This window comes from Populus trichocarpa, chromosome 8 (assembly GCF_000002775.5).
Source record: "Populus trichocarpa isolate Nisqually-1 chromosome 8, P.trichocarpa_v4.1, whole genome shotgun sequence".
In the NCBI taxonomy this organism is placed as follows: Eukaryota; Viridiplantae; Streptophyta; class Magnoliopsida; order Malpighiales; family Salicaceae; genus Populus; species Populus trichocarpa.
The window spans coordinates 590496-615185 of NC_037292.2; the positions used below are offsets into that span (position 1 = coordinate 590496).

Sequence of the window (24690 nt, forward strand, 5' to 3'; positions counted from 1 at the left end):
ATTGTATGATTCTCTTCATAAAAGCTAATTCCTTGATTAGTAAAAAAGAATAAAAAAAAGCTTTTTAACTAATAATTTCGAAATCTCATCCCTCTTAATTAGCGATTTAAACTATATATATATATATAAAAAGAAAAAACACCTCCAAATTTTTTATTTTTTTTTATAAAAAATCTCTAAATATCTTATTATTTTTGTATTTTAAAAGTATTTTTTAAAAAAATTATTTTAATATATTTAAAAAATAAATTAAAAAAATAAATACCACATTTCCAAATTCTTCTGTACACTTCAGATGTAGACTCCAGGCACGAGCCAACATTTCTTGCAAGTACAAGCGGTGAAGTGGACAAGACATGGACAGTATGAAATGAAATTGAATTGTGTGACTCATCGTATGTTCAAGGAGCTTCTCGCGCAGGAATTGATATTGCCGGTGGAGACTCCAACGGAGCCTCAGTGGAAGACAAATTTGGTCTTGTTTGAAAATGTGGATCAGTGGCACAAGAAGAAGCTCTTGCTATTCGCGAGTCCCTAGCCTTGGCTTCGATTTTCCACCCCCAAGTGACTACAATTGAATCCGCTGCTGCTGCTGCTGCTGCTGTGTCAGTCGTCAAGGATTCTACCCCTGTGCATTGAAGGGGAGGTAGAAGCAGCAACTGCATATCATGCATCATGGTAGTGTTGTTATAGCTGTAATTAGGAAAGCAAATCATGCTGCAGATTGGATAGCCAAGGCAGATAGGTCCACTATTCTTCCTTCTAATTGGGTTCATAACCAACCCGATAGCCTTAACAATTTTCTTGTATCTGCTAGCAAAGGATTAAAGGAATACGGAGTCTTGTGGAATCAACACACTGAGTGCTTAGAAAAGGTGAATATAATCTCCAAGAAAATAACAAAATTTAGATAAAGATATAATTTCAAAGTGAATAATGTTGTATCCATAACAGATTTCCGATTGTAACCACAGATGCTTTTATTTTCGAGTTAAGCCGAGATCATTAGGATTTTCACTTGGAGCGAACTCGCTGTTGTTGGGTAGCTAGAGCAGCGAGCATAATTCCTTCTATTCTTTGCCATACTTCTTTCTTAATCGTTCTCTGACAAAATCATTACGAGCTTCGATACGAGCTCGTTGAGGAGCAATGTTGACATAGCATTTATGCAAGCCAAGAGCAAAAAGAGCAGCTCCAGAAGCAAATAATCCTATAGTCATGGCCAGTTTCTTGGGTGTTGAAGGAAAGCACAATCCCATTTGGTTACCTTAACTAGAAGCAGAGACCAATGATCCAAGATTCCTACACAAAACCAACTGAAATGCTTAAACCCCACAAGGAATTGAAGACAAAAATGCGAGAAAGAAACGAAAGAAAGCATCAAATTCATCAGTGGCCGGCAACCGGCAATTCATCATACACATGATAGGCATTCTTGGCATATGATAGAACTCAGAAATCATTGAAGAAGAAGAAAATACAGAAAGAAAGAAAGAAAGATACCAGGAAACTTAAGCGAGATTCCGAAGCTTTTGGTGTATCGGAAATGTTTCGGCGGGATGTGAACCGGTGTGAGAGGAAAAGGGAACAAAGTTTTCTTGAGGAAAACAAGATAGAGAGAGGAAAGCTCGCTTTCGTTGAAGTTATGCCGTTTCGTGGCTTTCGTTTTTCTTTGTCCAGTCTCCAACTATATAAAAAAATATATCGCTTTTATCATTACATAGTATTTTGTACGAATCTTATTTTCAAACTCTCAATGACTTAAAAAAATTATTTTTTTTATCAAATTCCAAGTTTTTTTATTTATATTTTCATTCAAATTGTACTTTTATTTTGTAATAAATGATATCATTTTATATAAAATCTAATAGTTTTTGTTAAATAATTATAACCGAGTTTAAGGGTAAAATTAATATAAAAAATAATTTGGCTGTAAGAAATGATACTGCACCGAGTATATTTTATGTTTGTCCCTTTTCTTGATGCCTTTTTATCTTCAAAGTTTGGTAATTATTTTTTTTTTAATCAATTAAGTAGGAGTTCACAGACGATACATATACAAATTTTGCATCTATGAGAAGCTTTTTTCTCTTGGATTTTTCTTACCTATACCAACTTCTTTCTTGTTAGATAGAAGATCTAATGATTTTTGAGTTGCATAAAGAACAAGAAGGTAATAACCTTAAATTCTATCTTCACATCTGTAATGATTATAAAGATTAATAATAATAATAATAATAATAAAAAGGAGCCTTGTCAAATAAATCCATTTTTCTGGCCAAGAATTGTGATCCTCAGTCAAGTTTGACATCAAGAGGGATAAACCATTGCTGGTTTTGAAAAACAGATGAAAAACTACATTATTGGTTGAAAAACAAGTTTACGGTCTAGATTAGATAAGAAAAGATTTAATTGGCTATTGTTTGGATTCATAAAGTGGTCTGGCCTCATTCATTTGGGAGTGTTGAAAGAAAAATATCCTGAATTAGGTAGATTTATGATGGATCCATTCCATAGGCTGAAAAAATGGTTTTTCTCCCTTTTCACTCTTCAAAAATCTTCCTATGTAGGCAGCCATAGTTTTAAAACTCAACTCGGTGGTCGACCCGATTTAATGATCGAATCACGGGTCAGATGGGTTGACCCAGATCAACCCAAAAAAAACAATTATAATACTTTAAGTGACCGTAAAATCTATTGCCTTGTCACTTTCTGCTTCAAAGTTATCTTCTTGTCAACAACCATCAACCCCCCCCCCCCACTTCAAATTCTTCACTATCTTTTAAAATCCAGCACCAAAAACTCAAAAAAACTTTAACTTTGAAACAAGAACCTCTAGAATTAGTGAGAATTTAGGAGTTTTGGAAGAGATATGTGAGAAAGAGAGCAAGGGTTATGGGATGGATCTGACTTATGAAGGGAAGAGAAGAAGAGAGAGAAACAAAGGGAGATTCAAAGGGGTGCTGCAGTGATTGTTTAAATAATAAGGAGAAAATTAATTTGTCTTGTTAGTTTAAAGTTACGAGCGAGGAGAACTTGGTTAAGGAATTTGAAATTCTAGAGGTGTGTTTTCAGGTGAGGCAGGGGATACTGTTTTCTTCTTTCTTTTTTTGGATTTCGCTTTCTTCTAGCATTGAAATAAATCTATTGTTTTTCTTATCTGTGACTAGATCCCATCAGCTTGGCCCATAATCTAGGGCTTCAGTTCTTATTTTCCCAAATTAGTTCAGTGGGGATAAGCTTTTGATCATATATGAGAAGTTTCTACTGGAGGATTTTGGAGAATATTTGAAAACTTTTGCAAGATTTTTATTGAGATATTGAAGTACAGATTGGAGATATCTAGCTGTTGAAGAAGGGTTGTCTTCTTGTTTTCAGGCGAGGTAGAAGATACTTGTTTTGATAAAAAAAAAAAAGAAAAAAAGAAGAAGGTAGCCGGGTCTCAGCCGGGTTTACCCGAGTCAACCGGGTTCTGGGTCAACCCACCGGGTCGACCAGGTTTCGCCGGGCTAACTCCCCGGCGGGTTTTTACTTAGACCCGGACCGGTCCCAGACCCGGGTCGGGCCGGGTCTCAAAACTATGCAGGCAGCAAAGTTGCTGAATCCTGATGGTGATCTTCCAAGACCGTGTTGAAATCAGTATTGTGACAGTGATTTGTGTGGCAATGTGGACTGTTGGGGGCCTGCACAGAGAAAATGTAACCAGGCAGAGATTAAGAACCCTAAAGATAGTTCTGCTGGTAGTTGCAAGTACATTTACGAGGGGAGCCAAAACTAATAAAAGAAATGACACCAGCTCCAAAAGATGGGAAACAATAATATATATGCAATGCTCATTCAATATAATATTATACGACTGTTCACAATTACTCGCATTTACAAATCAAGTTTCCAGCCCATTGTTACAAGGAAACCATGTATTATCTTATCTAGACGTTAGGAATAAGATTAACAATGCCTAACTACAGCTAATCCAAACTTGGTCATATGGAATAGCAATACCCCATACCTAACTACAGCTAAGGCCACACGTTGTATGTCACTGGAGCATGCACATCATACACGAATGGTTACCAGACCAGAAAGAGCACACTTCCACTCCTGCTAGCTTTCCCGGTGTAGCTGGAAGCCTGGATCTATTTTGGGCTCAGCTCACCCAAAGGAATTCTAACAGGTTATACAATTCTTGATTACAGAATTGGTAAAATGAAGCTGCTGCCGGAAAACCTGCAGGAATCACAGATGTTCATGTCAGCACACATTATTTTGTTGTGCCACATTGAAAAGACACCAGCAAAAACACTTCAAGGAGTGGATCGATCATATCACATTCTAATATGAAGGTGTTTCTAGCCCAACCGCAAGAACAGTCTCCTCAATTTCGGTCATTATATACATGAACCTCAGAAAGTAAAATTCTGACTCGGACATCATATACTAGCAACTGCCATATTAAAACTTCAATTACTACAAGAACCCATGTTCTCTGAATATCTTCTTCGAGTGAGAATGTGTTATATAATAACCAATGCCTAATGTGAGGTAACACTGCAGAACTAGTGTTGGTGGCCTGAAAATGCCAGCATATCATCTACATTCAGCTTAGCATAATGGTAATTTATAATCTAAGAGTGGAAATTATCAGTATTTCATATCTTATAGTTGGCACATAAGGGATTTAAGCCAATGGCGACCTGTTTCCAACAACCATGCCAACACTGGTCAAACCAAAATCAACTAACCAGATTAATGTTTTATAGCCACGTCAAAGCAATGACAATTAGTCCATTTTGCCATTCATGGGACAAGCAAATTGAACTCTGCTAAGACATGGGAGTTGGACTAAAGATCTTGCTAATTATTCAATGAGTAGCAAAATTTTAAAATCCAAATGAATACACTTACAGTTCTCACAGTTGCTCACGGATGTATGCCATTGATCTCAACATGGAACCAAGTGTATCTCTAGAAACCTGAAATTTTAACTCTGTTTCTCCAGTTGTTGTCTTGGTATCTTGGAGCTGGAGACAATAAGCAAAAAAAAAAAAAAAAAGAGTTGAAAAAAAACAAAACCAAGCCTTGCATAATTGTCTATGTTGGCTTTTCCTAGTGATTTATAGGACAAACAAAAGATTGAAACTTTCAAGTGACCAGATGATGCAATACTACTCATTTGAGATGATAAGTAAAATAAAAAATAAATACTAACATGATGTACCTACCTAACATAGGAGCAACAAAAAACTAAAAGCCCTGACATTCTCCAAGACATCTAATATTAAGCATGCCTTTGGTGAAACTCACCAGTCACAAGATCACAAGGCTGTGAAATGCAAGACACGCTTGACATTTCTGGGTTTAATTGGCAAGTATAAAGATAAAAGGAGGTTATGGGACATGGTAAGGTTTTGTGGATTTATAAGAACCGAGTTTCCAGAATCACTATCCCAGCTCTTTAGTGGGATCTGTGATTGGATCTCAAGCCCGTGTCAACGATGTGCTGCATATAGCATAACAAAGAGATTTTCTATACTTTCTTCAAGAGGATGGTGCTAATAGTGGAGGGAAGCAGCTTGTGAGCTCACGTATAATGGCCATCTTTGAGATTTTTTTTTACATCAATTTTTTATTCAGAAAAACATGGAGCTGGTTTCATTCAAAAGAAATGCCTATGTCATACGAATCTATGCAGACCATAATATTAAACCTTATTAGAGAGAACTAAAAATACACTAATGAAAGTGATTAAATCCAATCTGACACAAAGTATTTAGCCTTACTGTTTTAGCAAGTTTTCACATACAAGAATAGTAAAATCTGGTTTTGTACCTTCAGATTGATGACAGCAACTCGATTAGCTGGAGTTGAGAGCTGCTGGCTAATGTAGGCCATGGATCTCAACATAGGCTCCAGCGTGACCTTGGTTAACCTAAACTGTACCTCTGTCTCCCCTGATGGATTTTTACCATAATCTTGCAACTAGAGCAAGGACAAGGGAAATAATTGATAATTTATAGCATGCACAAATGAAACTGAAAATGCCAGAATAATAAAATGAATGTATCACAGTATGCTCATTAGCTAGCATCCATGCTTAATTAATTTGCGAGCATATGAGGGACCAAAATGAACTAGTTAACAGTTAAAATTTCATTGGACATAGCAACAGCTGTGAAATAGTATGCAAGCTCTGTGCAGAGGAAGCTGGTGCTTTCAAATAACACAATTGGCATAAATTTCTAGCAAATAACGTGTAACTAGTTAATGAAAATTTCTGAAAAATAATGTAAGACTAAGTTTACAAAAGTCAACGGCTCAGTAAAAGAAAAGACTACGTACTTTCAAGTTGATGACAGCTACTTTACCAGCTGGTGTCAAAGTCTTATTTTCAATGACCCAAGTCATGGACTTAAAATAAGTGAGAACCACCTGCATTATTTCAATGATAAAATCACAAACTATGTTCAGATGCTTGGAAGGAAAAATTTCTATGACCTCAAATAGTATAATTTTATGACAATGATCAGACATTAAAAACATAGGTTCTGCTGCATACCGAGTTATCGGTTGGACCACCATCACGGTGAATAGATACAGGGGCCATGCTGGGCTGATTCAAATCTGCACAAGGTACTCCCCCATCATTAAGATTAAACCGAGGTGGCATAGCATCCTGCCAAGGCCACAATGACGGGATCATTTCATGAGGAGCAGTAGGGGTTTTCTTGTTATTTTCTTCTTGACTATTTCCACTAAAATGTGATCTATAAGGTGTGACTTTTGCAACACTTTTCTTCACAGAAGCAATCTTTGTTCCACCCTCTTTTAAATTGCTGATTGCTGCATTATAAGTCTCAATGGCAATTGCTCCTTCCTCTGCATATTTAATAGCTTCAAGGCACAAATTGTTAAAGCGAGAGGTCAGAGTATCAAGACCTTGTGAATCCGCACTCTGTTCCTCTGATCCAATCCAAGATTTTGCATTCCTAGTCCATCGCTTCAATATGTAGTGAGATGGGAGGGTAAGAATGTTTGTTACAGTGAAGACAGTTAGTATATGTCTACAGAGAATGCCACAATATTCAAACATCTGGCAGCTACAACTCGCTTGCATCTCAGATATATTCAACATCACTATGTATGCCTTGTCATCATGCTCATATTTTGCAACCCTGTATTTAGTGGCCATCCCGTCTCGTTCAATCTTATTTGCTGTATACACAAAAGTTTCAACTAGTTCTTCCTGAAACTTTGTGAACACTTTCTTGGTATAAAGGTTTGCAGCTTGTTGTTCCATTGGCGATGGTGTCTTAAGTACAGGAGTGGTGCAAATTGTATCATAGTCTGCTTCTATTTCCTTTTCCAGAGAATGTTCAAGCACGAGTTCATATTGTTTAAAGAACAAAGGTATTGTGGTCTGTTGATTCACATACCCATCAAAGAGGGAGCTGATGCCATGATTTGAAGAAAGGGCAGCAAAGAAAGTGTTACGAAAATAAACCGGTGCCCACTGTTGGCGAGCATTGTACACAGCTTGAAGCCACTCAATCCTTTGGAGGTCGTATTTTTCAAGGAGAGAGGCCCATGATGATTCAAAATCCTCATTTGTCTCAGAAAAGTTAATGCAGCTATAAAGCTCTCCATAGAAGGAAGGATGAGCGAGATATATATGAGCCAACCTATCTTGGCCTTCTCTCAAGATGTGCCACTTGCAAATACAGTGACGAGTTTCTGGAAATACCAGCGCAACAGCCATGTGTATGGCTCTATCTTGGTCTGTGGTGAAAGAAACAGGAGGCTGGCCATTCATTGCAGATAACCATGTCCTAAATAACCAAGTAAAGGAAGACTCGGACTCATCTAGAAGCAATGCACAACCAAACAATACCATCTGACCATGATGATTCATGCCTGTAAAAGGAGCAAAAGGCACTTGATATTGATTTGGTCTATACATCGTGTCAAAAACAACTGCATCGCCAAAGTGACTATAAGCAATCCTTGATCTTGCATCAGCCCAGAAGACATTAGTCATGCGGTTCTCATCATCAAGTTGTATTGCATAATAGAAGCCAGGGTTCTCAGCTTGCATCTTCTTGAAATAGTTCAGGAGACTCTGAGCATCTCTTCCAAGGGATTTCCTCCCGCCAGGAGCCCTGAAATAGGTTGCAGGCAGAGGCGCAACATTTCTGACTAGATTATTAGGTTCTACAGGGAAGGCATTCCTAACATGGTTTGGTTCATGAGGCACGTGGCTTCCGTCTGTTGAAACATAAACATCATTAGTTGCATCCAGCGTTTCAGCCATGTTTTTTGTAGCACCAGCAAAATGCCTGCGTGGTCGAAGGACCTTACCAGGAGTCCCCAGAGAGTGGTTATGTTCCTCGACAAACTTTGTCACAGCCCAATTGTCTGAATGTGAATCTTTCCTCACTATCCTAAGCACGGCATTGCAGCTCTCAATATTCTTCCTTTTGAAAACCTCCTTGGAACAAGCAAACTCCCAAGTCACGATTGGCCCATCAGGCCTACTACGTGTAAACTGACCAACATGGGTGCTAAATCCCATACGCTTAGCATAGGTATCATAAAATGTCTTTGCAGCATCTTCTGATTCAAATTCCATGCCGACCTGCGGTAAAGCAATTCCATCATCATCCTGATTTCTAACTGCTGCTTCCGTATAATTCCCGGTTGTATTCTGTTTCTCAGTCTCATTCGGGTCAGCAATCACTGCCAAGTGTTTATTCCCTTCCCTGACTTCCACGTCTACCACCTCACCATCCATAGGTGTAGCGTGAATGCAGATTTTGTTTTCTCTGCGTGACTAGAACCAATTCTTCATGTTTATTCCAGCTTGATCGGCAGTACAAACAGCCTGAATAATCTCTCTTATCAGAATTAAACAAAAGTAACCAGTTCAAAACACTAATCCATGAAGATTACTGAACATGTCTAATTGTAAGCAAGAATTGTAACAAAAACAAAAGGTGGCTATTGCATAGTAGAAAAAAAAACATATAACAAGAAAACTAAAGATTTTGCCTTTATTCACACTTCAAGCAAAAGTCACTTGAAAAAATAAAGCATATAGCAGCTTTCTTGTTTCTCCTTCATTCTTTCACTGCCATTGTCACTACCATGTAACCAGGCACTGCCTAATTATTATCCCAGCACAACATAGTTTTATCAAGAATAAGAGCAAAAATTAACAAACCCATCAAAAAAACAACGAAAACAACAGAATTATAAGAGCAAAACCACCCCAAGCAAATGTGCAGAGTGTATTATGTTTTACATATCAAAATTCAAGTAAACAAAAACCCAGTAACCACAATAAATTCAGTTCTCATTTAAAAAAAAAAAACCACAAAATCATTGACAAAAATCAATAAAGTTTCAAACTTTATCGAAATGAAAGCCATAAACTTCAACATAAAAAATGGGGTCTTCATAAATAAAATGAAACTGACCTTTAAAAGGGTAATAGAGTGAATTAAGCTAATAAAACCTCTTTTTAACAAACACCCACTTCCCAAATCTTCTTTATCTCTCTCTTTTGTTAGGGTTTTTGCATAAAAATTTTGTCTTTTGTGTTTTTCTGTTTTGAAGAGTTCTGGTTTCTGATTTCTTGGAGCATTAGTAACCCTTGAATTCTTGTTGTTATTAATTTTTACTTCAAGCCTTTTTGGTTTATCTGTTTCACATTTTCACCCTTTCCTATTTTAATATTTACAAAATTATACTCTGACAGTTACAAATATGGAAATTTTTATTTTTTCTTTCCTTTTTTAGAGGAGGTTAGAAATGTGGATTTTGGGTGTTTGTCAAGGGTACAAGCCAGGCCCATGGGATTTTCAGTTTTTCTTCTGTTTTTCAACGAGGATTTTCATTTATCTTGTTTATAAAAAATTATATATTAGAAAAATATTATTTAAAGATTTAACTAGCACAACTAAAATTATCTTTTATAAAGATAAATTATAAATCTCATTTCCTTCGAAAACATAATATTTATCATGGTTTATAAAAACTTATCCGGCTTTTTAAGTATGTTTGTTTTTTACTCAAAAAAAGATTTTTGAAAGCCTTTTAATTTTTTAATTTTAAATTATTTTTTATAATTTTGTATTATTTTAATGTGTTGATATTAAAAATAAAAAAAATATTTTTTCATACATTTTAAAACAAAAAATATTTTAAAAAATTATTATTATCACAATTTCAAACACTATCCAAAAAACTATAGTCTCTATTTTTTGTGTAGTTTTATAAGTAAGCCAACTATGAATCACTTTAGGAGTATAGTAAAGATTTTTTTTTGAAATGATATTTATTTGAAAATATTTGAAAATTATTTTTTATTATTATTTTTAATATTACCACATCAAAATAAAAGATAAAAAAATTAAAATATTAATTTAAAATTAAAAAAAACAAGAATTTTAAAAAGAACACGGTAATACCTGGCCAATTAAAAAATTAATTATCTAGTAGGTGGCCCAGTGATAAGATCTTGGGGCTAAGAGGTTTATTCTTCCTGTGGTCTCAGGTTCGAGCCCTATGATTGCTAATATGATGGGCACTGGAGGCTTACATGGTCATTAACTTCAAGGCTTATGAGATTAGTCGAGATGCGCGCAAGCTGATCTGGATACCCATATTAAAAAAAAAAAATTATTAAACTTTTTGATTCATATTTTCTTCTAAAAGAAAACAAACATGAAAGAAAAACAAAAAAAACACTAGGGATCTTTCAGGCCTTTTTATTCGCATCCACCTAAACAAAAACCAACAGGACAAAATCTAAACAAACCTCAACAATCCTCGGCCTCCAAAGTCCAAAAAAAATCCAAACATAATAGTTACAAGAAACTGAGGTGGTCGTTGAGCAAGTTGGAGAACTTGAAACAGAGTCAGACAACAACCTGTCCTTCCCCTCCATGCTCCTTGCAACACCAACCTCTTCAACCCCTCCTGTGCTATTAGTTTCCATAGCAACATGCATCAAACATCAAGTCAATGTTGTCTTCAAACCCTGTATGATTGAACAAGTCCGGCAGCTCGCAAGAATTTTCGAAAGGAAGATCAAGCATTGTGAGATTCCATCCTGAATCCATACAAAAGCTCCATGCTTGCTCGTGCTCTTCGATGGTGTCCGTAATAACCATGGGAGATGCGCCATCCAAGCTTGAATCTAGCTGTGTGCATTGAACTTGCAACGACGGAGCTACTTTTTGCTCTTGTTCCTCTTGTTGTTGCGGTGATGGTTGTTCAACTCCTGCCTCTACTTCTATGCCGGGATCAATCGAGTTGTTACCAAGTTGTTGTTGTTGTTGTTGTTCTTGGAGGATTTGGTCTATAGGGATGCCTTTCTCCCTCATCCGTTCTATATAATTGCCTGCATCAAAATTGGTCACAGCATTTGCTCCTCTATATTCTATTGCTGCCATGTCATATGCTGCCGCTGCCTCTTCTTGCGTATCTTTACAGAAGAATTAACAAACAAGAAGTAGACAAACAAAATCTGATTAGTGAATTAATTAATCAAGCAATCAGCAAATTAAAGATCATGCAAGAAGAGTATAATTTTATGGAACATAATAAATAGCTAGTGGCTGATTGCTTCAAGTAACAAAGCTAGATTGGGAATTCACATGCCTGCCATGTACTTGTTATTTTAACAATAGGATTCAAATCTCACTTCTTGAAACATTAAAAAGTTTGTGCTCTTGATTGTGCCCTAGCTAGCTCATTGCTGAACAAGATCTTGTTGCTTGTAGACAAGCACAGCATCAAGAATCAGCCGTGCCTTCAAGTTTTTTAACCAAAAAGACTGTCCATTTCCAAGCATGCAAGGCCCCACACCACCTTGCCTTTTTCTCTTTTGGAAGATGTTTTGTTGGGATTCTTCTAGGTGATCAATCCTATGTTTTTGGTGATTTTTTTCCTGCTAGTACCAAGGGGAATGTTTATTTTAGCCCCTAAAGATTTATCGACATTCCATTTCAACCCATGTAGTTTGAAGTTGAACTTCCCAATTTTAATCATGTAGTTTTGAAAAAGTTCAAGCCCTGGCCTATATCCATCATGTATATCTAGCTAGCTACTACCTGACAAAATGCCCACCTTCCCTTCCTTTTGCCCTCAGCTTTCTCATATTCTCTCCCATCTTTTCCTTCCGAGCTCCTATGCACAAGTCAAGAATATCCCACAAAAAAAATCTTAAATCTCAAAAAAAATGAATTCACAAAGGAGGGCTCATCATTAGCTACTTGACCACACTGGGAATTCTTGGAAACCACATGATTTAAATTGTGTAATTTTAAACTACAAGGACCAAAGTGGAATGTTGTTGAATCTACAAGGGCAAGAAGATATTTTACCCCAACTCTTACACCCAAAAAGCAATTGCGGTGTAGATCCTCTCTCGCCCATGAGCCAGGTATTCTCTTCCAATGAAATGAGACAGACTGAACAAGTTTTGACTTCAAAGCCACCGTCATCTACCTACCTGCAACTGCTATATATTTCTCCTAGTTAATAATCAACATAGGCCGACCATGACGGTGACCACGAGGCCGTGACAAGGGCCACTCAGGTGGCTAGTTAATGCCTAATTTGTGGTCATAGAAGCCTCACCTTGTAGTAGGGCCGCTAGGGTGGCTAATTAATGTGCAGATATGATTATTTTTTAATTGAAAATATATTAAAATAATTTATTTTTTATATTAATATATTAAAAAAACACTAAAAATGTTTAATTTAAAATAAAAAAATAATTTTTAAAAAAATTATGCAAGCAAAAAGATTAAAGATCTAGGGTTTTTGGCAAAGCTGACACGTGCCCATTTTTGTCATTGTAAGGGAGCGTCACGTGACCTCCTCCTCATGGTGATCGAATCTGTGGGTATCACATTCTATACTAATTTAGTAATTAGATTGATATGGTAATCTAAAGATCTAATCCTTTTTATGATCTGAGATGCTAATCTAACCTGGGCCTGATGCATCTGCAGGTGCTATGAGCTAAAAAACTGTTCTTGCAATCAAGACATCTAACCTTAAAATTTAATTCCAATATACCCTGACAGCTTTGTTTTTGGAATCTACCCAGCAGTCCTCCTCCTACTCTGCCTGCTTACTGTGCAATTCAAAAAAGATGTTGTTGCATAGTGTTTTTTAAACTAGTTTTTTATTTAAAATTAAAATTTTTTATATTAACATATCAAAATAATTAAAAAACACTAGAAAATATCAATTTAATATTTTTTAAAATTAAAAAACACCTAAAAATACAAACACAAACGGTATCGAACAACTGTGAAAAAAAAATCCACCTTTCTGAAAATTTCTTCATGATCACTGGAACTTTAAAGTTAAAAATATTTTTGAAAAGCACACATAAACAGTATCCGTCAAAAAAAAAAAAAACCTACCCTTCTAAAAGTTTCTTCAGGATAACTGGAACTTTGAGTTGAGATAAAAGATTTGTTATCAAAATTGAAGTCAAATTTGCCAACTGGGGAATGTTTTGGAGAAAAGTCGAAGAATTGTATTCTTCCCAGAGCACACACTCACGCTCGACATTCAAGTAAAATAGCAAATTGTTGTAGTCTCGTGCCAGTAAGGTATAGCTTCAATAATTATTGACAATAAGATATATAGGATATGATGAGACGTGAGAGAGAGAGAGAGAGAGGGAGAGGGAGGAGCATACTATAAGTTCCAAGATAGAGATATTTATTCCCTTGAACTCGTCCAATTCTGGCTTCCCATCGACCATTGTGATGATGCCTATCAAGATTCAAGCCAAGCAAGTCAAACTAATCATAGCCAGTGCCAAGAATCAAGGGATTAAATTATAATAGTCCAAAAAACCAACTGTTGCTGAAGAGAAAGAAATAAAAGACGACAGAGAAGTGGCATTTACCTAGCCACCCCACGGTACTTAGAGACTCCTCTGGAGAATCCACTGCTTTTCCGTCTAAGTGATGCCAAGTACTCTTCCCTGGTCACCCTCTGCATCTCTTCGATCTCCGTTGTGTATGTTTCTATCTGCATCGCCATCAGTTTATGCTTAAAACAGGCTTATTCGATCAACTTCACTGTATAACTTTGCAATCTATCGCATGAACCATCGACCCGGTTAATCGTATGAGTCAAGATCGAGTTACAATTCATAATGTGACTGGTTTGAGTGTAACTTAGCAAGTTATCACACGATCTATCCGACCCGGTTCATATGAATCAAGACCGACTCATTAGTGTGACTGGTTCGATTCACATGCTCACACGAGATTCATGTAATAATTGGACATGTAACTTGCCATTGAAGTACATGAATGTTGGCGAAGGTCAATTCCTGAAAGAAAGAAAGAATGAAAGAAAGTCAAGGAAAGAGTGCGTGCTATACCGGAAAATTCAAGGTTGTCTCTGCCCCCCAGTACTTCAGGGCAGCAAGATCGTAGGTGTGTGCGGCTGCCTCCTCATTATCATAGGCACCTGCATGTTACACACAATTAGGATCCCATGATCGTTATTTTGTGGTTTAATTATATATATATAAAAAACCAGATTGAGATCATCAGGAGGAGTGCTTACCCAAATAAACTAAGCAGCCGACAAAGTTGTGGATGTGAGCGTTACAGTGACGGGGATGAGTGTAAAGAACAAAACATGATCAGAAAGTATTAAGAAAATAAGTAAAATTTTGTAAGTAATAAACAAAGATTATAGATCTCCTTGGTTTTAGTTGATCTTTAATTAATCAAGCAAAATCCACCTTGTTTTCCCTTCTTGTTTTGAATGCTGTTCCATGAACTCTTATCCCAGAGATGAGCTTCAAACCTTCCTGTCCATCTATGTCTGTTCTTGATCAACCAACAAGAATGTCACACGTGCATATTTGAAAAACCCCACCAGGAAAAAGAATCATAATTTGAAAAGACGAGCAAGATTTTGGTACCTGGTGACTCCTCTGTAAATGGAACTTCTTTTGCCAGAGTTAGGACTGTTGGCAGCAGCAGCAGCATTCTTATGGGATTTCCCCTGATTGCTCTTTTGGTTTTTTCTAATGCGTTTGACTTTTGGCTTCTGAATGCTTTCAGAGGCCACACAATATGGTGAAGAGGAGGAGGAGGAGGAGGAGGAGCAAGACGAAGACCTCTTCATTTACCTCTTCTTTTAGCAATGTGAGAGCACAAAATATGATGGAATGCAGGCAAGCAAGACTTGTCAGAAGAGAAATGATGGGTCTATGTTATGTTCGCTTGCTAGGCCTCTCTTGTTTTCCTACCCTGGTTTAGATTTTGTGACTTTGGAAATTGAAAGAAGTGTATTTTGGTGACCAAAAGTGGTTTACCAAAACAAGGAGAGACAACGGGAAAGGAGGAGTGGAAGTGCAAGGCATTAAAATAACGCACAAAGCCGAGACAAGAGAAGAGAGGAGAGGAGAGGCCACTTCACTAGAGCATGTTTCTTGGCCTCGTGGGGTTTAACTTTAACCATACATGTGGTTAGAGATTTTTGAGCTGGGTTAGTTAACCTTGAGTTAATACCCTACACTTGGCTAACTCGTGCAGCCATGCCACCAATAAAGATTTTCCTGCTTTTCTACTAAGCAATTTAGAGTTAAAGAAGGATATATGTCAGTTATTTTTATTGTATTTTCTGGTTTTTTTGTTGTTGCTGATGGGTTGGCTTTCTGTGTCAGATATTTTGGTGAGTTTGATCTGTGACTCACTTTATAACAAGGGACGTGTAAGGACATGTCTGCAGAATGTATAGTTATATTTTCGCCCCTAGGCTTTATTCATATTACCACAGACCCAGTGGAACAAAGATTGCATGGTCCCACACACACCATGGCAGATAGCAATTAGCAGAGCTGCAAGTGGAACAAGCAAAGCTTAGCATTGATTTTTTGGGATGTGGTTGTTACGCGCTTCTAAAATACTTTAACTTTTTTCAGTTTTAAATTATTATAGGATATAACAGTACAGTGTGCTTGACAGGAACAAATATGAATCTGTAAAATTGTACCCAGAGGTGGAGAGTTCAGTTCCATGAAGAAAAAATAAACCTTTTTTGTACTTAGAACCATGGGGGTATTGGAAGTCTTCTGGGCCACCACAACTAATCATCTTTGGCTTGAAGCTTATTGCAGAAAAGAAAAGAAAAATCAACAATGATACAAATATGATTTATAGCAGTATCTTACAACCATTATATGAGCTTACAAACACCTACAAAATGTGTGCTCCACACAAACCTGAGCGAACCCTTTCTATACAACACCCTTGTTTAGGGACCCTAAGTAGAGGTCCAAGGCTCCCAGCCCTTTTACATAAATCACATATCTGTAACCCTATTGAAAGTTCACTGTGCAACAAACTGCCTATTTTCTATTCTCAAAGACAATCTTGAATCACTGTATACAAGACATCAAACCAGAACAAATTGCACACAAAAGTTCTCCACATTCCAGATGGTCAGGATGGATTTGTGGAAATCTAACCACGTCATTTAGATTACGGCAGCAAAGGGTGAAAATGAAACTCCCATGCCTCCGTCGCACAGTAGCACACTACCTGACTGGATTCTGTTATTAAGGAACACCGTGTCAAATAAGAAGTTTTGCCTCGAGGCCTGCAAATTATATTCATCCAGATCGAAGTGGTTTGATCTTAAAATCTTTGAATTGATGGCAGGTTTTTCTGTGTCTTTCTCAAAGCTTTTGACATACTTCCTAATATCTTGCTGAAGTTCGATGGAATCATTTGGCTTTTGAGCAAAAGAAAATTGCAACCTCCGACTGTCTGGTGTTTCTGAGCTGTTTAGAGTGACTTCCTCTAGAGCAGGCTCCTGGCAGCTGCCAGTGGTTGACAGCACTGATGCACCGTGGCTATGTGTACCAACCAATTCCTGAAAGCATAAACATAATTTATCATTAGACTAAGATTCTATTTCTCCAACATGATATTGTATGAAGTATATGAACGCTTATATTTTTTCTCCTTCAGCACTTCAACCTCACTGTCTTGAACTTTCTTCTCTAGAAAAAGGGGGGTGGGGGGGCAGGAAGATTCTACTTTTGTTCTTCCACCATAATGTTGCATGAAGTATATGGGTGCTTATATATCTCATTTACCACTTCAGCCTCATTGTCTTACAGTTTTTTTATAGAAGGAAAAATAAAACAGACAGAGCAAAGAACAAGACAGGAAGAACAAACACCTCCATGAAGAAAAGGAATTAAGTTTAAAATGAGACGGCATCAGTATCTTTTGAAAATAAATCACTGATTCAGCCAGCTGTATTTCTTCAGAATAAAAATAACAGATAAGAATGTAGAGAGGAAAAAACCTGTTTACTGGTAGCAAAACTGTTGAGATAGCAGTTGGCTGCAGCGTTAAAATTTTCCTGGGAAAAGGATGCACAATCACCAACACCAACTAAGTTGATTGGTGGATCCTCAGGCGATGAGAAGTCAGAGCTATCAAATGTTGACAGCGACACACATTCATCAAAATAAGCCATGGCTTCATCTGTTAATCGTTTTGACACCTTACTTCTTTCAATGCTGGACTGTCATCAGACCAGAAAAAACAAAAAAAAAAAAAATACAGTTAAAACACTCATCTATATGGTAATGACATTGAAAGTCCACAACTGCTAAGCATGTGGAGGCTTAATCATAATGTGAATGAACAGAGCCGTAAAAACATGGCTAAAATCATTATCAAAAACCACATCTAAGCCAAAGATCTTCAGGGGGAGGGAGGGAGAGCAAGAGAGACCATAACCAGATAAGATTGAAATTATAGTTAGTTTATTTACTTAAAGCATGGATAATTAAGTTCCATATTTTAGAATATCAACCATATGCAGAACATGTAAACTCAGATTCAGAAGGATATTGATTTGATGTGTGTGGTATCATCCCTCACTAAACATATTTAACTGTTTTCTCCTTCTGTTCTACATCAATGCTAGACGTGCTTTTTAATGCATCTAGTGAAATATGCTTGAATGAAAGCCACACATGCAAAAAGAAAAAATAAGGATGTACCTTTCTTCCAGCACGGGGTTTCTGCACATTTGACATCTTCGGATGCGGAAGCACTTCCTTCAGAATTCTACTGAGCTCTAAGCCACGGTGCTCCTCGACAGCAAGGTCTGCTCGAAGCTTCCTTGCCCGTTCCTGGGACTGCAAGTTAAAAAGAGATCCAATCGTAATGCCTGTTCCAACTAAATTATAGAAGAGAATTGAATAGGCATAAAGCACCACAGACACGACATCATGAAAATTATGGATCTCAACGCCTATTTATCAAAACTAGGAAACAAGAGCGACCCCACCCCCTCCTGTCTATCCCAATCCCATCCCTCCTCTTTTGAGCTTTTAAGCGTTCTTCAAGTGGCAGCGGAAGTAGGAAATAGGCATCAGCCATTTTTAAATTTCATCTCAAAATAATTTTCATCAGGCCAAAACATTCACAGATTTTCTTAGAAGAAAACCTTACTCTGCTCAGTAGTACAGTGGCTTCAAATCACATGGCAAACACAAGCATCGACTATACATGTCAAGTTTTCCTTAACTTAATTTGAAACTAGAATCTAACACACACCAGCTCAACTCAAGCAAATGTCAAGGGGTAGCAAGTTTATAATGATTTCCTATGGTCAATCTAACTTCTCAATCACAATCTCAGCTGAAAATGAGCAAAACTTACCTGCTCAAGCTTCTTGGCATATTCTCTTCTGATGTCCAAAACTAATTCAACTGCACTTGGGTTGACTAGATCAGGAGGAATATCATTCACATTGGCCAATGCAATAGCAGTTGTGTTACTCCTCCGGATAGTCTGAGCTCAAAACAAAGTCCAGAGTGAATTATGAACAAGCACAAAACTTGGAAGCAAGCAGTAAAATACAAAGACTGCAATCAAATGTGCAAGAAGTAATTGATATTCTATAACACATTCCCCCCCAAAAAAAATCAACGGAACCATAAAATCCAGCAGATGCTCCTGAAATTTAACGTCCTCACATCAAATATCCAACCGACCAATCCAAAGAGTCAAGGCAACCTACTCATCCAAAGAGTCAGGGCAATATGTCATGTTCTACGTTGGCAAGTCATGTAACTAAGGTCTCTTGAAACAAGTGCGTGCCAATACTAGTTGGCTAAACTTATGCCAGGCATTCATAACTAGTAAAGCATTATAATAGACATCAAAAGAATTTTTTTTTTAAAAGGGACATCCTGCATGGAAACAGCACAACTTAGATCATGTAAGAAAACCTTTATCATCCATGAACCACAGGAACTTACACTTTCCAAGTCATTTTGGATGTCAGCAATGGCACGTCTAACTTCAGATCGAACAGTTTCATATATACGACTAGAGGTGCCATCTCCCAAATTATCCCCTTGGAATGACTGCAACATGAGGTCATTACCAAAACTATATTAGGATCATGCATCTTATCCATTGATGTTTCAGAACCATTCACGTAAAAAGGCAGCATACAATCTCATTCATTAACCATTTAGAACACCGGCACATAAATAACTCCAAATCACTCATGTCCAAACCAATTAAACATAACACCATTCAGGTCTCACCTGCATTTGTTCAAAAACTGCTTTAATAGTTCTCTCTTCAGCTTCTGAAATTGAGCTTCCCAGACCTTTATCTTCCCAACTCCTAATGGGCAAAGAAGGCTAGAAAAAAAGAACAAATAAAACAGGAAACATCATTTAACTAAACAGCTTCATTCAAATCTTATTATAAATGCCAAAAACATAAAAGCATTTCTTGAGACAATACCAAGTCTGAAGCAGATCCATCTGATTGCATCGGAAAACTTCTCATCTTCTCAAATTTACAATCATAACTCCTCGCTAAATCACTATTTCTCCCAGCATCTGACACACTACTCAAACCGCCACTCCCATTTCTATACTTCGTCAACGAACTCCCTTCTCGTTCAGCATCACTCTGTCAAAAACAACAACTAACAATAAGCAAAACATGCTTTGCTACTCTCGAATTCAATAAATAAACCCTTTCACAACAAATAATTTCAAAATCCTTCGGGATTCTTGAATCGAATCAATAAAAAAAACAGTCTTCCACTGTTAATAACTAACCCTTCTTTGCTATCCATGAATTGAAAATAAAATAAAATAAAGCTTTCATACAAGAAAAATGAAAGCACAACCTCGGAATTCACGAAATGGCCTCTAGAGCCAGGAGGCCGAGACACAGACCTCCCTCTGGAAACAGGACCCCTGGACAAACTCCTACCAATCCCGGAAACATTTTTTCCAGCATCAGCCTTTCTTGACACAGATCTCCCTCTCCTACTATCACCATCAACATTTGGCTTTGTGGGTGCACTCTTAGACTCTTCCTTATCAACCACAACTTCACCGACTTCTTTATCAGGCGGGGAAACATTGCTCCAGTAAAGCGGGTTGTCTCTTTTGATCAATAAATTTGTTGACCCTGTAGCTGTTCCTTCAGCTGCTGTTCTTGTTGTTGAAGTATCAACAAGATGGGATCTTGACACTGCACTCACACTTCTTGATCTTCTTGGAGGTACCGTTTTTCTTGGTAAAGCGTGCTGCTTTGTTGAAGTTTCTTTATCTGATGTTGCTGTACTTGTTGTTGTTGCTCTTCTTGACGTGGATTTAAAGGCTGCCACTGCCATTCTTTCTTGATTCTTTGACAACTGCTATGGATTTAAAATATGAATAAATTATTGAATTGGGCAACAAAGTTCTTTACTTTTCAATGTCAGATTGAAACAAATGAGAAGGAAACTGTTCTGTGTTGGTGTTTTTTTGAAGGTTTGGTTTGGTGGGTGGTGATGATGATGTCGTTGATGTGGAACTTATGTAAGACAAAGTTTCTGTGTGGGATATTCGGAGAGAGAGACAGGTTGTTCGGTTAGGTCGTGTTATCCGGGCGTTCGGTACAATGTTGGATTTTGGAGGCACGGTACTGTCCTAGAATTATTTATTTTTACTTTAAAAAATATTTTTAGTATTTTTATATGTGTTTTTTTTTATAGTTGTTTTTTTATTATAATGATGTGCAAGTATTAATTTATACTTTATAAGTTCTTGCAAATTTCTGGTTGTGAAAACTATTAATTTTTCTTTCAGCAACAAATTAGTGGAGTGCCTCACTGAATTTTAAGGGACATCGATTATGAGTTAAGGGTTTAAACATGATGAGCAAAAACCGAGCTAAGTTAATCCTATAAATGGTTCATTGGCTACTTAAACTTCTGTAATGTTGGATTTGCTAGCTAATCCTGTATGTAACCTTTGTTAATATTTGCTGCCAAATTCATTATCTTTCATTCTCGTTTGTCTCTTTCTCTCCAGAGGAGTTGTTTTGATGCGGTTGGAGCATGCTGGCAAAATTCAGTCAGCTTCCTTGATCTCAGCTGCGGATCCTGAGTCAGAGGAATCGACACCCATGCCTGAACTACGTGAGGCATCCCTATAACAGATTCTATTGGAAGGGGTGACAAATCGATCAATGGAAGATCCAAATTCGAACTGGTTCCTGGTCCTGGGGATCACTTGTATATGTCATATGTAATTGTTGCATTGGTTAATGTTCTCATGCTATCAGGAACAACTTAGTTTGGCCTAGGGCTGTTTAGTATTGCGGTACGAAAGGTTTCGCAGGTTAAATAGTGCTAGGAGCGCGCGTGTTAGCAGCCATTACTTACGTTCTGGCTTCCTTATCAAAACCCTTCTATGTCATTTGTTTATGCGATTGTGGCAGCTTTTAAAGTAAATTGTAGAAGTTTATTGTTTGGTAATGCAGAACCATAATTTACTATTCACTTGAATTTAAATAAAACCGCAAGTTTGCATAAAGTATTTCTTAACTGTTTTCCGCAAACCTACAGAGCAGTGGATAATAAATTATAATTCACTTTCAACTGTTTACTTAAGTGACCCTACTATTCACGTGAATAGTAGAGTCACTCTCCACTGTTCTGGCTGGACCGGATCCGGTACAAAGCTAAATGCATTGAACTGGGTCTGACCTAGTTTAAAAAAAAATAATTTTTATTTTTTAATTGTGTTTTATTCAAAAAATTAGAAAGAGATCGCTTGATGACGTAGCATTTGCAGAATTTGATCGCAATTCCAATTTTATTATTGATGATATTTTACTTGATGTTGTTGCGCGCTTAAGAAACCATGGAAAATATAGTCTTTATTTGATAGATTTCGTACGTGATGAAATTATATATAGTTTAATGGAACAATAAAAAGTATTTGATATCAATATTATTTATTTCATGATGTAATAACAATAGTTAAATCTACAATATTTAAATTAAAAATTATATATATATATAACCTTAATTTAGAAAGCATTGTTTTAACCAAACATATTAAACTACTTTTTGTTCAACCTCAATTTCAACTATAATTTTAACCAAACATATATTTTTCCAAACAAACCTCTACTAAAAATAATTTTTATAAAATATTTTTTTTCAAACCACAACTACAACTGCTATCACAATACCAAACACATGACATCATAGCAATTTTTGGGGCTCCCTCAATGTGCAGCCTTATGATGCAATTATCATATCAACAAACTGCTTAGATTATTAATTTGCTCCATGTTGATAGCAGTGGAAACCATTGTATTGACTCGATGATTTGTCAACTCACATCTTGGCTCGAGTCGGTTTAACTTTGAACCGTTCAGAGAGATAATTTAATCAAATTTGAATGACTTAGCGGGTGAGTCTGCAGCTCATTAAGGAAGCGTTTGGGAACGCGGTTCAACCCGCGTTCCCAAAAAAATTGAATTTTTTTTTTTGTTAAAATTTAATATGGTTTGTACATTTTGGATCGTTTTGATGTGCTGATGTCAAAAATGATTTTTAAAAAATGAAAAAACATCATTGGCATGCATTTTGGCATGAAAATTATTTGAAAAGCAATCGCAACTACACTACCAAACACGCTTTAAAAATGCTCATCGGACTTGGGTTTATATGTTGGAACTTGTTACCCTAAATTCTGGATTGTCTTGGGCTTTTGTTTGGCCTATGAAAAAAACACAACTAAAACTTCTTACTAGTAGAATTTGCGACGGTGATGCCAACTCGCATAAAATTATATGGAATAATTTAGAGAAAACGACTCATGAGTTGTGTCAAAGATCACATTTCTCAAATGTGCTGAAGCATATGCGCGCACAAACTTTAGCTTTAAGGAGATACTCTTCTTTTTGTTTTTATGCCAAACTATTTTTCATTCCCTAATTTCAACATTGTTCCACGATGAACAAAGGTCTAAAGCATCCACTCCTTTTTGTATTCTACTAGCTTTAATACCCGCGCGATGCCGCGAGTTATTTTTTTTACATAAAAAATATTAAAAAAAATAAAAATTTAAAAATCTTTGGTTTTTCTGCAAAGTTATACTTAAGAATCTTGGGTTTGGCTGCAACGCCTTACCTAAGAGTAATATTTATAATATTAATAATAAAATTAAACTTGCATGACACAAGTTTAAGTGAGTCTGGCTGTAACACCGGACCCAAGAATACTGGATGTGGGTCTGGCTATAAGGTCGTGTCATAAAAGTGTGATAATTAAATAGATTAATTAAAAAAATAAAGAAAAAAAATCAACAGGAAGGAAAAAACTAATGAAGAAAAAGAAAAAAAAAACATTGAATTAATTGGGTCAACCTTTTAAACCAGGTTATCCCGTAAAACCTGAGATTTGCGTCATGAAAGTTTGATAACTAAATAGAAAAAGAAATGACGGGTTTACCTAGAATTAACCGGGTTAACCCATCAAACCAAGTTAACCCGTCAAGCCCAGGATACGTGTCATGAAAGTATGAAAGTCTGATAACTAAATAAAAAAAATTTAACATTAACAAACTAAACTAAATGAAAAAAATAACTCGTCAAATCAGGTTAACCCATCAAACTCGAGATTCGTATCATGAAAATCTGATAACTAAATAAAAAAATTTAACATTAACAAACTAAATCAAACAAAAAAATTTCATTAAAAAAAATAAAAAGAAAAAACAAAAGAAAAAAACAGTTATATAATATAATAAAATATAATAATAATTATAATGAAAAAACGTGGGGAAAATTTAAAAAAATGAAAAAAAAAGTGGGGAAAGCTAAAGTTAAAGCTAAATTCTCAACCAACTCAATATTGAAAAAATAAATTTAACAAAGATAATTTTAAAGAAAAAACATGTGGGGGAAACACTGTAGCCAAACAAAAACCATGTAAGGGAAACACTGTAGTAATCCATAATATTTTTTTTTTTTAAAAAAAAGCTACAAAGCTAATCTCTTAACCAGCTCAATATATAAAAAAAAAACCGACAAAGGCTATCTAAAAAAAAAAGAAGTCAATTTTGGGTAAAAGAAATGGAAAAAAAATGTACAAAAAAGGAAACAAAAGCGGAAAAAAAAACACGTGGGGGAAGCTACAGTGTTTTAAAGAAAAAGACAAAAAAACTAAATTTTCAACCAGCTCAATAGTAAAAAAATAAAATCAACAAAAATAATTATGAAAAAAACAAAACAAAAAAAAAAGAAAATATGTAAAAAATGACAATTTTGGAAAAAAAAATAAAAAAAAAACATATGGGGA

General features: G+C 36.3%; 3 protein-coding genes across 5 annotated transcripts; all 3 read right to left on the reverse strand.

The window, feature by feature from the left end:
* Positions 1-3806: 3806 nt before the first annotated feature.
* On the reverse strand, positions 3807-9675 carry LOC18101280 (protein FAR1-RELATED SEQUENCE 3). Of its 3 annotated transcripts, none has more exons than XM_006379364.3 (6): positions 9474-9674; positions 6557-8878; positions 6340-6429; positions 5830-5979; positions 4906-5021; positions 3807-4227 (listed from the first exon to the last, which is right to left on the reverse strand). In XM_006379364.3, exons 2-5 carry the CDS (start codon positions 8786-8788, stop codon positions 4911-4913), a joined length of 2583 nt encoding a protein of 860 aa, XP_006379426.2. In that variant the 5' UTR covers positions 8789-8878; positions 9474-9674; the 3' UTR covers positions 3807-4227; positions 4906-4910. The 3 variants fall into 3 exon arrangements, with proteins under 3 accessions (XP_006379426.2, XP_006379425.2, XP_024463152.1); XM_006379363.3 differs by having other exon boundaries at positions 6557-8891; XM_024607384.2 differs by lacking the exon at positions 5830-5979 and having other exon boundaries at positions 9474-9675.
* A 992-nt stretch (positions 9676-10667) lies between these two features.
* LOC7490868 (ethylene-responsive transcription factor WRI1) lies at positions 10668-15711 on the reverse strand. Its single transcript, XM_052454941.1, is given in 8 exon segments — positions 10668-10949; positions 10984-11485; positions 13721-13797; positions 13934-14058; positions 14417-14505; positions 14605-14613; positions 14786-14868; positions 14969-15711. Coding segments are annotated over 8 exon segments (1260 nt in total). The 5' UTR covers positions 15175-15711; the 3' UTR covers positions 10668-10780.
* Positions 15712-16179: 468 nt separating this feature from the next.
* On the reverse strand, positions 16180-20974 carry LOC7490869 (uncharacterized). The gene is made up of 8 exons (XM_002311886.3): positions 20233-20974; positions 19839-20009; positions 19634-19732; positions 19340-19447; positions 18738-18869; positions 18074-18211; positions 17368-17589; positions 16180-16926 (listed from the first exon to the last, which is right to left on the reverse strand). The coding sequence occupies exons 1-8, from the start codon at positions 20722-20724 to the stop codon at positions 16528-16530; spliced, it is 1761 nt and encodes a 586-aa protein (XP_002311922.2). The 5' UTR covers positions 20725-20974; the 3' UTR covers positions 16180-16527.
* Between the last annotated feature and the right edge of the window lie 3716 nt (positions 20975-24690).

What these genes read in the sequence shown, in the direction of transcription:
- LOC18101280 (XM_006379364.3), bottom strand. Translation starts at nt 8,788, where the DNA reads ATGGATGGTGAGGTGGTAGACGTGGAAGTCAGGGAAGGGAATAAACAC. An exon ending in TAGCTGTCATCAACTTGAAA is followed by an intron (nt 5,980 to 6,339) that starts GTACGTAGTCTT and finishes TCCTTGCTCTAG; the next exon opens with TTGCAAGATTATGGTAAAAA. An exon ending in TTGCTGTCATCAATCTGAAG is followed by an intron (nt 5,022 to 5,829) that starts GTACAAAACCAG and finishes TATTGTCTCCAG; the next exon opens with CTCCAAGATACCAAGACAAC.
- LOC7490869 (XM_002311886.3), bottom strand. Translation starts at nt 20,724, where the DNA reads ATGGCAGTGGCAGCCTTTAAATCCACGTCAAGAAGAGCAACAACAACA. An exon ending in ATGGATCTGCTTCAGACTTG is followed by an intron (nt 19,733 to 19,838) that starts GTATTGTCTCAA and finishes CTTTTTTTCTAG; the next exon opens with CCTTCTTTGCCCATTAGGAG. An exon ending in GTTTTGCTACCAGTAAACAG is followed by an intron (nt 16,927 to 17,367) that starts GTTTTTTCCTCT and finishes TTATGCTTTCAG; the next exon opens with GAATTGGTTGGTACACATAG.